This window comes from Emys orbicularis, chromosome 2 (assembly GCF_028017835.1).
Source record: "Emys orbicularis isolate rEmyOrb1 chromosome 2, rEmyOrb1.hap1, whole genome shotgun sequence".
Taxonomy (NCBI): Eukaryota; Metazoa; Chordata; order Testudines; family Emydidae; genus Emys; species Emys orbicularis.
This window is the reverse complement of record NC_088684.1, coordinates 180,113,918-180,126,275: the sequence shown is the minus strand read 5'-3', so window position 1 is coordinate 180,126,275 and position 12,358 is coordinate 180,113,918. Positions and strand designations below refer to the sequence as shown.

The following is a 12,358-nucleotide window of genomic DNA, read 5'->3' as shown; positions in this document are numbered from 1 at the left end:
GTTAGTCTTTAATGTGCCACTGGACCCTTTGTTGTTTTTGTGGATACAGACTAACACGGCTACCCCCTGATACTTAGCAGAGATAGGAACCACTCTACAGCCTGGACTTAAGCCTCGTCCCCTGCCCAGAGATAGGTGGCTAGCACATACCCGTCTTTGGCATCTCCCATTGGATATCTAAGATGGATCCCTGCCTAGCATGCTGGCTTTTATGGATCGCCTTTGAAGGTGCATATCTCTTCCCCCTGCATTGTATGCGGAACCTAGGTGCCTAACTCATGTTTTGCGGATCACAGTGTTACTGTGAGTTTGTAGGCGCTAAAAGTTAGGCAATTCAACAATCAGTGTCATAGCACCTAAGTCCCTTTGTGGATTCCACCCTGAGTGCTTGTTGGCTTGTCTTTCCACATCCAGAGCTGGACATCAGATCATTTTCTGAGAGTGAAAATCATTACAAATGGATTTATAGTGGAAGATTCTTGTATTCAAAATGCCTTTTGCCCTTCTGGATTTCATTTTAAAAGCCGTTCAGTTACTTTTACTTAACCTATTATGTAATTAGATTGTTAATCGGCAATCTTTTTGTTGTGTGTTTGTACAGTGCCTAACAAATGGGGCACTGATCGGGCTCCCTAGGCACATGAGAAGGAGATTCACAAAAGCCAACAAGCTGAGCAGCCAATACTGTATGAGAGAGGTGTGGCTTAACTGGGCAGGAGAAATGTAGCGAACTTTATTGGCAGAAACTTAAATACCTAGGGAATTTAGGCACCTACAGGGTTATGCAGCAGCTGCATGGGATTTTGGAGATCTGGATTTTGGACTTGAGAACCTAAAGTAGCAGTTAAGCACCTAAATCCCTTTGTGGAAATTTCCCTTTTTACTTTGGTGGCTGAGGCATCCAACCCCAGTTCAGCTGTAACTACTTTTCAGGAGCTCATGTGATTGAGCACATATCTCCAAAAATATTATTTAATTGAAAAAATTGGTTCATGGTACCACTGTTACAAACTTTACCTGTACTAGCAGGTGTTAATCTTGTCATGCTGTAAATTTCATGTGCTGTTACTGCTTTTTTAAATCTTAAGAATTGAATTCTTTCAATAATCAGTCACTAAATATTTTGAAACTTACAGCAAATTTAAAATTTGTTGTAAAAGTTTATAATCAACCTTAAATTAGCTGGGAAGTTGCATATAAATCATAGCATTTTAATTTTACTTCTAAAAATGTGTTGGAAGATTCCTTTCAACATATTATCATTCATTCTCCCCCTCCCCCCAATAATTACAATATAGATTGGAGTCAGTTGCAGACAAACACAGACAAAAGGTAGAAGAAAGACTGTATTATTCCCATTTCATAGATGGGAAACTGGGACTCCGAGATTAAGTGAATGGTCTAAAAATCACACAGGAAATTTGTGGCAGAGCTAGGAATTAAAACCAGATCTCCTGAGTCAATCTAGTGCTTTATCCAATATCTTGTAAGAAAACAACTAATCTTTTACCTAGAATAAAAAACTGGGCTGGTCCACTACTTATTTTGCTGAGTATCAATGTTAAAGTTGGTTTTTATCAACACCAAAAGGATCTTTAAATACAGGGAACCACAACATTAAAATAAGGTGACAGTGTGACAGCATATTTTCCTTAACAGATCTGGCCAGCCACGGATAGCATATATTAACTCCATGTCAAGGAAGTGTTCAGTGATGGATGAAGAAGATGAAGCAGTGCTAAACTTAATTACAAAGTGTGAATGGGACTTGAGCAAACCTCTTGGAATAACAGGATCAGCTAAAAAGGACCCTGAAGTAGAATTTCACAGTTTACAAAGTATGTTGATATACCTTTAAAAATTAGGTAATTAGTGAATAGTTTAAAAAGTAGATCTTCAGAGTTTAGGGTCCATATCTTCTCTGTCTTTGAATATTTTCAAATGCATCACTTTAGCATTTTTAAAGCAGTCTACTTACTTTGCTTGCATAAAATAAACAAAAGACTAAAATTAAAGATTTTTTTTATGTATTGAACTATATGTAAACATTGATATTCTTTGCTTACTTTTCCATTAAAATCTTTATTATGTATCATATTTTATATGAAACGTGCTATATGGAAGAGAAATTGAGTAAAACCTCCATTATCTTGTGACACATCCCTTAGTAGAAACTTCGAAAAATACTATGAAATAAAATACTCCTATAAAATAAAAATCATAATATAAGTCCAAAAGAGCTCTGTAGAGGTGCAATAGTAGTACTTTCCCTCCATGCAAGTACTATATCCAGAAACTTATATTGGAGCCCTAAGAATTCTGGGCCATGTCACCTCCCCCTTGAGCTATTTCCACATATTGGAAAGAAAAGTGTTTTGAGGGACTTTCTTTTGCATTTGGGAATGGGGTGGGGCTGGATTGGACCCCTGTAAAAGTAACAGGAAGATTGACTCCTCAAACTAGTGGATCAATCCTCCAGGATCCAGCGAGGCCCTGTGACTCTATATAACTACACTCTCTTCACATGTATATCTATTATGTTGCAACCCTATTAAACTTAGCCTGTTTTATAAAACTACTAAACTTTAATTCAGTCTCTTATTTCCCAAGGTATTCGCAATATTGAAGATAATGTTGGCATTACTATGAATAGGAAATCTGAAACCAGACCCATCAGCCTACAAATGCGGAAGCAACAAGCAAATATGCCTATGGTAAAAAAACAAAAAACAAAAACCCCAGACAAACAAACTTGTATTGTGTTGTCTTTAACTATTTAAGCCTGTAAGCTACCATACAAATGTTGGGAGAAATACTAGATACACAAGTGCAGGCTTGTAGGAATGCCCTTTCTCTGGCTGTAAATGAAGTGATCTTAAATGTTTGAATCTAGTCTTTGTCGGGTATATTCAGCTTAGTTCAGTTGATGGTATTGGTTCAAAAATGGGATGGCTACCACTATTGGATCAAAACTCTTGTGGCTACCACTATTTTAATCACATTCAGTCCTGCTCTGAGTAGGGTTAGGTAATACGATGATTAAAATGCTGGCAGTTAGACTATACTAACCCTCATACCAATGCTACCACCAGTAGAACTGCACCAGTGGTAGCAACAGTGGGAAATTTTAGGGCTCCCTTTGCATACATCTGCACTGTGATGAGACCCCCCCAGTACACCTGCAACTGGCCCAGTCAGCTGACTCGGTACTGAACTGCAGTGCTATAAAATTGCAATGTAGACGTTAAGGCTCGAGCGGGAGTCCAGACTCTGGGACCCTCCCCCTTTGTGGGGTCTTAGAGCCCTGCGAGCCAAAAAAAATAATCAGCTGACCCAGGTCAGCCATGCATCTTTTATTGCAGTGTAGACATACCCTTAGTGTTCTGTGAGTTGGTTAGTAGAAAAAAAGTTCAAAATGGAGCTCTGCTTTTATTGTGTGGTTGGTTTGTTTTTATTAATATAGTTCCAAAAGAATGTGAGGTGCTTGACAGGCAAAATCTCTTTGGCAGAAATGGGTGGATGCCGATTAAAATCAGTCATAGAATCAACACAGTATCCATTAATACATGCAATTACTAATGTGCAGGTTGGTTTCAATCCCCATTTGGCACTGACCTGGTACGTGCCAAAATCCAAGGAATTTAAATTTTAATGCTCAGAGCCATATATAATGACCACTTTTGCCTGAATAGATTTCAGTTTACATTCACAAAAGTGTCTTTTGTGTGTAGGTGCCTTTGACAGGTAATGGAAAAATATTAATCAAGACAAGTAACCTAACATTACCCATGTAGCCAAAATTAAAAAGGAAAAATAAAGATATCCTTCTCCAAAATCTTGAGCAAATAGAGGTGTTTTCAGTGTCTTGAAGGTAAACAGCTTTGGACTAATTTGGATCAGGAGAAGAGCGAGCTCCAAAGCTTAGGTTTCCTTCATGGAGAAGGCCCTGTCGGCAGCCCCTTCCCTTTTAAACCAAGGCTATTCTGGTTTTGGCACTTCCACTGCTTAGTAGTATTGCATGCAAAGAGAGGCTAATGCAGAATGAGGGCAGACTCAGTGGTATTTTAGAAAAGGACCATTTAAATCTACGCTCCCGAGACTTCATTTGCTACCAGTTTATTCTGGATACAGTTCAAGATACTGATTTTTTGCTCAGAAATTCATTATTGGTTTGGGCCCCGACTACTTTAGTAGCCACCTCTCTCCTTATGCTTTTGTCTGACTGTTGAGACCATTAAGTCTCCTTAAATTGACTAGCCCCAAATTTACATGAGGGGTCTCATGGCAGGGTGTTTTTCAGAGGAGACTCCTCAGTTATAGATCTTGCTCCCTTCTTTGGGAAAGAGAGAGCTTAAGGTTCTTAATCTTTGGGTCACATTGCAAAGCCCATCTGTTTACTCAGGGTTTTTTGTGAGGGAGTTGCTGCTTTAAGTAGGAGGGTGATTTCTGAGTCATGGAGAAAAATAGTATTTGCACATAAAGACTGAATCTGGCCCAGAATAAAATTTTTTTTTTAAAGGTAAGATATGAGTTGAAGTGAGAATAGAGTTTCAGAAATTACTCTTAAATTATTCCCTAGAATTTTGCACTAATGCAGGGTAAGGGCTTGTCTATATGAACATTTAGTTTGCAGCAAACGGGGGTGTGAATCTTCCCTGCCCTAGCCTGCCATGGACCAAATGTCCATGTGGACCCTGATGATCCGTATTAACAGTTTGTTAGTGTGCTTTGACGTAGTTCTCTGGACTAGCTCAAAGTGCACTAGCAAACCGTTAACACCCATCAGCAGGGTCTGCATGGACAGTTTAGTGTGTGGCAGATTCGCACCCCAAGATGCCATGAACATCTTGCTAAATATTTCACTGTTCTGGTCCAGTAATAATAAGCTGAGTACTGTTCTGTATCTATAAAATCTACTATTAGCTTCAGCATTTGTTTTCTATCCCCCTTTTGAAAGGGGGAAAAACTAGTGAGAGAAAAGGAGAACTCTAGACAAGCACTTTGGAAATGTTTTCTTGTTAATCTATCATTCACTTACATGTTCTTATAGGAAGTACAGTTAATTCAGGGAAGACATTACCTGCCAAAATTTCTACTGAATTGTAAACTCTAGGGCCCCAATACTGTAAAGATTTATGCAGGTGCTTAATTTTGAGCATGTGTGTAATCCATTTGAAATAAATTGAATTGCACAGATGCTTAAAGTACAAGACTTTATGGGATTGGGGTCTAAGTGGCGGTACACTTTACGTAAAGATGAACTAAAGTTTAGAAATTTTTCTTAATAAACTGTTCAACATACCAAACCAGTTACAGTGTGTGCTCGAAAGTGCAACTATCTTTGCACTTTAAAAACAATATTATTTTAAAATACATACCTCCTTTATTTACCTGTACAGAATCCTGGATTCTGTGGTTTTCCTATAACAGCTGATTATTTCATTTTAAGAGGCAGAATAAAGCTTTCAAGGCATAAGTCTTGATTTGAAGCACTTTATCAGATTTTGCAGTATAGTTTCCTGAGTGCAATGTTTTCATACTGATTATGTATTGATATTTTTAAATCTAGGATGTTAGTTCAGAAAACAGAAACACATTGAAAGTTCAGGAAACTGACGAAGGTAACAGTTGTTTGTGTGTTAATCTTGTGCTGTATATTATGTCTATGTACAAAGAACAATCTTTAGTACAACAAATGAGTAAAGATTATGTAGTTTTTAATCTCATTTGTCAATTATAGGATATTCCAATTTAATGGGGCTATTTACCATTAATTTTACTGCTACGGGAGTTTTACTGACAAATAAAGGAAAAGCCGACGGCTTCAACATGCATCGAGAGAATAATTTAATCTATTCTAGTTTTTAATCATTGACTTCATGTTTGTGTCAGATACTTTTATCAAAGATAAAATTACTCATTGTTAGCCCTGCAATAGCATTTGAAAATATTTCAGGTTCATACCTTATGCAAATAATTCAGCATCCTGTGTATTGCTATTATGTGGAGATCTACAGGAGACTCATTGCAATGTTAAATTAGAAATTTATAAAGCTATACGCACCCAGTTTCCCGAATAAAGATTCACAACTTGGATTAATTGCAGTGCAAAAATAAATAGCCATTACTTTACCATCTTTTAAAAAAGTTTATTCTGATAGAGGATCACCGAGTATTCTATGTTATAAATTCCAAGATGTGTGTTTATTATGTTACTTCCTACCATCTAATTTAAGGAGATTAAATAAATTTTTAAAACATAATATAATTTGTTTCTAGAGTACAGAAGTTTGCCTGATTGTTCACCAACTCTGCCTGTTGTACATAATACCATTAAGCAAGGGAATGAGAAAAGGAAAAATAGCACCAAAGTTACATTTTCAGACAATAAGAGTCAAGATCTTCCTAAGAGAGATCCTAATCTGAAATTTCAAGATGAGGCTGAATCTTATAAAAAAATTACAACCCATGCCAATTTCACACCCCATCCAGGTAACCAATGCAGAAGTTTTGTGCTTTTTCTTGAGTTGTTCAGATAACCTCTATAATGCAAACTTTCATTGTCCGCTGTGTGTTTATATTGAAGTGTCTGGTTACAGCAGTTCTGCTGTCTCATTTGTGGTTTTCTGAGTGTATTTCTAATCTTTTTAGTCAGACCTCTGTTAACTCCAAATGAAAAGACAAACAAACCCCAAACTGTCTACAAATCCAATTCATTTCCGTGTGTTGTGTATTTGTTAGTCAAAGTCAGATTATAAACAACTTTTTGAAATTCTAGTCAAGATGTGACTTGCGTACATTTTTATTTACTCACAGGTTGGTGAAAGACGAGCGTGTCTCCCGCACCTCACATCCGGTGGCATATAGGAATCATAATGGAACTGCAAGGGCCCCAGAGAGAATTTTCCCTGGTGCAGGACCAGCATGGGACCAACGTACATGGCTCCGTGCTGCCCCTCCCAACCTTACAGCGCCCGGCATAGGGGCATGGCAGAAGGGAGATTGGCCATAGCATTTGGAGCAACATGACTAGGGGTTGCTCTTTAACCCAAAATAGCTGGAGAGGTTGCCATAAATTAGCGAACCCCTTGGAAACCATCTGACTTACACTAGGGGCTGTAATGGCCCTTAGAACAGGTACAATCTGGTAGAAGCAAAGATGCCTGGTGGGGTGCCATCTGTGCTGAGCTTCCTGAGACATACACCACAGAATCTAGCCCAATTGCTTATTTCAGTTATTTGGGGGAGCCTCTGACTAACTCTTCCTCTCCCCCTCTTTTCTAGAGAAAACAGAGTTAGAGCTCGGTGAAAAATCATAGTAGAGACAAAGCATCGGTAGCTTTTACCTCAACGTAGCTAGTAGAGGTCAAACCTGTGGGGGCTGCAAAGTAAAGAGTAGAGCAGAGTCAATAACTGATTTTTCAGTTTAGTGACTGAAATGAAAACAAGGTTTGTTTGAGGTCAAAGTGAAATATTTTGTTACTTTTAAAATTTATTTAAACTAGTCTAGCAAAATATCAAAATGAAACTGTTTCGAAAAGTTGAAATGTCTCATTTAAAAAACATTGATATGAACAATTTTCTTTTGAATTTTTCTCATTTATTCGGCTGAAGCTATTTGCTGAAATCAACCCAAATTTGTAAATAGATTGAATTGACCTAAAAATGCATTTTTTGGCAAATAAGGTATTGGACTGAAAAATTTCACTTGGCTCTAGTAGAAAAGTACCAGTGTATTGTCTCCACTATATGGACAGGCATCTCAAGAGAAAAAGTAAATAAAACCCACACACTTTTTTTTCTTGTGCAGTGAAGACATAGTCTTAAATGGGTTCTAGGAGGACTGTGCAGCAGCCACAGTCCCCAGAAGGAATTTTGGTTGAAATCTTCTTGGAAGGTCTCAGGTTTAATATCTGGTCCATGTCAATGGCCCCACCTAGTGGATTTTTCTAATATTGCTATATAATGTTTGCCATTTGACAAGGATTGTTTAATAAATGAACTCTCCACTCATTTCCTGAAGTATGTACCTATATTCTAGACTATTGTAATGAAATACTTTTGTTCAACTAATGTCTTTCAATTTAAGCACAAAGGGCTGTTGTTGGCCACATCATAATCAGCTCTCACTTAAAGAGCACTGGTGCCAAATATTAGTTGGTTTAACTTACTCAGTCTTCATTGATTCCATAGCATATTAGGTTAGCATGAACATCAGTACTTTAAAAGTTCTAAATGATACTGTCATGAAATGACATTTGTACTAAGCCCAAGTAGTGACTCTGTGGTTAAAAAATTTTGTGCAGTTTCCCTTATAAATTTAATTTTGATATTCGATCTTCTATGTAGCTTATCATGCTTACGCTTAGGACAGAGGTGTTTTTTTGTTTCTTTTTTAATTCAGTAAATTTAAATTTGGGCTTCAATCTTAACCTGCCTCTAGTTTTTTAAACAAACATTTTATTGTAACTACTACAATAATATCTCTACATAATGCTTGCCTTTTGGTTTCAATAACATAATTCTAAGACAGAGTGGCACTGTACATAATATTGAATGACTAGTAGACTGGAGGTAAATCTGTTATTCATTTTGAAATAATTTATGTAATATATACTTAGATGTCACTCAATGAAAAACATGCTTATTTCAAAGCTGAAAAAAGTTAAAATTTCCTGACCTATCCTAGTAATAAACCTGTTCTCTGGACCAATTAACTTTATAATCTCTTTACCAGTGTTCAGAAAAAAATAGTTCAACCCTTGTTTAAAAATGGAATATTAATGTTTTGTTAATTTTGACTTTTGATGCTAATTTAAAAGAACAAGGTCATTCTGGTTAAGTGACTCTGTATTTTTTTCTTTTGGAGACTCTCAAGAAATTTCTTCTCCAGTCCTCTCCTCTCCAAAGATGCATACACAGGCTCAGAAGATTTTTAATACATTATCAGCATCTAGATTACTTTGCAATAGAACATCACATAATGGAGGAAACCAACCAGTTCAGAACCAAATTTACTCTGCAGCTTTGCAGAAAAATAATGGACAACCTAATGTTAGTGTGAATGTGTCTAAACAAGAAACAATGCAAGAGAGTGGCAGAAACCATCCTCCTTCCATTCAGGGACCTGGACCTGAAGAGCAAAGGCCAAATAGCAAAACTACAGATGTCAGAGAGGTAAACGCTAGAACAGAAGAGTTGGTGATTTCTTTAAAGTGTTTAGTTTCATTATTTATTATTAGATTGAACTATTAAAATGGACAGTTACTAAAGACAAAACAAAATAGTGTTTAGTTTTTCCTCAACCAATACCAGTTTGTTGTCGTCAATGCACTGTCTTTATTTTGCCATGAATGAGTGCCCATAACATCCACAGCCATTATTATAAAATAGTAATTTAGCTTGCTCATTATCTGATCTGACACTGCAGAATGCTAACACGGAGGAACATGGTTTAGGAGTGACTATTAGTCTCACTGATGCAGTAAAAGTCTGAGGATTGCCAAGATGATATACTGACAGTATATGGCAAGGCCCTGTGTGCTTTGTTGTATACTGGACCTAACCTTTGCAGCAAGGCCTCCTGACTTGTGTGGCATAGCAGTGCAGAATTCTGTGTTGCCCTGGAATTTCTGCAGCAGCTTCAAGTTAGTTAATAGATACTGTTAGATCATCCTCTCCAGCTCCCTAAAAATGCAGGATTGTTTTGTTCCTTACAGTAAATAGAAATTGTGATAAAGTTGTGGGAGTTGGTCTGAGTGAAGATTTGTCCGTGTATGTTTAGTAAAAGCTACTATCTCCCTCCTGAAAATTGTCCTAGAGCAGACTGAGGTGACTGGGCACTGGACCCTTGGCTAAGTTGAGAGGGTCTTAGTGTCAGATGGAGATGGAGCTTCACTAAGCTCTGCTGAAATTTAGTAGATGCTGATCTGAAAGCTCAAAAAAACCCAACTTTCAATCACTTACAACTTTTTACTTTCCCACTGCCCAAACCAAGCAGTACTGTGTGTGTATGGTGTTTCAAATTCCATTTGTTTTTGCTGTAACCCTATTAAAAAATGTTTAATTACAGTAGTTGTCCTGGAAAAAACACATTTTCTCCCTCTATGTGTATATATTACACAAGAAAAACTACATTAAAAACATTAAGCTTGCAAATTCAAATACTCAAAACGTTAGAATTAATGTTGCCTGGCCCCTTCCATGTATAGGTTATAAATAATACACAGTCTTTAATTATGTGATTAAATGCTGTTTTCCCCCCCCACACACAGATCCCTTGCCTCATTCACTGCAAGGGAGCTTGCTCTGGGGATGAATCAGGATTGTGTAGTGAAGGAGGCTGTTGTCTGTAGCACTCCTGCCTCATTTGTTGCAGAAGTTGGAGGGCGTGTAGTGAATGAGGCAGGGGATTGCAGGAAGGGAAAGGATGGTCTTGTGGTTAAGGCAGTTGAATTCTGCCCTTGGTATTGGATTCTGTCCCTGCCTATGCCTCAGAGTTCCTGTTCAGTGTTAGGCAAGTGACTAATCAAGTGATAGGGATGGTGCATGGCAGTCTGGTCAGCACTAGGAACTGAGAGAGGCTCAAGCATGCTCAGTGAAGATGAAATTTTTGGAGATTATGGTAACAGAAGTCTAGGAAGCCTCTACTGAGCATGTGCAGACTTGCATCCCCCCCCCCCCCAAAGTCTTATAAATTGGCCAGATTTGGGCAAATTTAAACAAGGGGGCAAACAATGCATTCCTGAGACAAAGGCCACATCCGTGTCAAATTTCAGGTCACCATTGCAAAGCATGGGGATGCCAGAGCTGTTCAGAGAAAAGATCGTCAGAAGTTATTAACATGGGCAAAATGTATTTTTTCCAAGCTGGGTTTTTGGAAATGACCTAACTATTTTGGCTGCAATTCCCCCCCCCCCCCCCCCCCCAAAAAAAACCAGGCAAAAAACACCCAGCATATAAAATTTCAATTGAAATGGTTAAAGTTTGGCAAAGTTATAAGCAACTGAAAACAGTGTCTTATAGTGGGAAGTGTGTCAGGCAACCTTAATAGGCAGTACTACCAGCCCTGCATGTAATGATATTTTACCCTCCCATAAATCAAAAATGTTGACAAAATTGTGGTCAGAATTTTTCCTAGACAGTTCACCTTCAGGCAGAAACCAAGCATAGGTATTTTCAGACCATAAGTTTTCAGAAATAAAAGTGTGAGAAAACTGGGAACTATGAAGGAAACTGCATCTTTAAAATTAGCTGTTACTATAAGGCCACCACCATAATATTAGTATCAGAGGGGTAGCCATGTTAGTCTGGATCTGTAAAAAGCGACAGAGTCCTGTGGCACCTTATAGACTAACAGACGTACTGGAGCATAAGCTTTCGTGGGTGAATACCCACTTCATCAGATGCATAATATTGGTGTTATTTTCTAGGTGTTTTTTTTAATAACCAACACAAATTTTGGGCCAAAACTTCCTGACTGTCCCTTTAAATTCCTCTCTTTGTTGCATGTCACATTTTTGCACTTAAAAGGTTATATGGACCAAATTGAAAACATTTGCAGTTCTAGTGCATGAAAGATATATATATATTTTTTAATTCAGGTGTCTGAAACGCATCAAGTAGCAACTCAGTCAGCTAATAAACATCTGTATGAAGCAACACCTATGGAACATCTTCTGGACTTAGTGGACAAATATTGGAATGGTTATAAATCACTCCACTGCAATGAGAAATTTCTTTGTAAGTAAGAAAAAGATATTTTAACAGAGATTAGTGAACAACCTAAGATTTATATAGAATGTATAGAAAAATCATTATTTATTGGGGCTTGCTTGGAAACACAGGAGCTTCGTGTATTAACAGATTAGTGTGTTTTCAGGTTTTGTGAGTTTGCGATATAATTCCATCTTGACTAGTGTAATTTAAATGATAGATTTTAGCCTCTGTCTATGGCATGATAATCAGTAATCAGATTTCCAGCACCTAATCCGATAATAATAATCCATTCAACACATTATGGACTGAAGACCGACATAAGCAATTCCACATCCGTGCATAAGGTGGCTTTTATTTCACTTATTCATTGGACATGAAAACCAGAAGTGAATAAAAATACAGTGTTAGAACGGTGGTCTCAGGCCAAACAGAAGTAAGATGTTGTACCACTGTTAGACCAACTAGCTTTGATCTTAATTTAGGCCTATATTACAACCCAGCAGCGCACTGGTGTAAGAGGACAGGAGGTATCTCTTTGTTTTTCTGCATCAGATACTCACATAATGGGGAACAGCACAGAAAGGGAAGCATGCTCTTCAGAACCACTATGTCCCCTGCTTTGTGCAAATGGATGGGAGGG

At 37.7% G+C, this 12,358-nt stretch overlaps 1 protein-coding gene across 1 annotated transcript in view; it reads left to right on the top strand.

The window, feature by feature from the left end:
* CEP72 (centrosomal protein 72) overlaps window positions 1-12,358 on the top strand; it is a 42,973-nt gene that overhangs the window by 12,804 nt on the left and 17,811 nt on the right. The window contains exons 5-10 of the mRNA XM_065398385.1: window positions 1,660-1,838; window positions 2,611-2,714; window positions 5,570-5,621; window positions 6,280-6,492; window positions 8,870-9,177; window positions 11,604-11,742. Of these exons, the coding sequence (XP_065254457.1) occupies window positions 1,660-1,838; window positions 2,611-2,714; window positions 5,570-5,621; window positions 6,280-6,492; window positions 8,870-9,177; window positions 11,604-11,742 (995 nt within the window). The remainder of the gene's footprint in view (window positions 1-1,659; window positions 1,839-2,610; window positions 2,715-5,569; window positions 5,622-6,279; window positions 6,493-8,869; window positions 9,178-11,603; window positions 11,743-12,358) is intronic.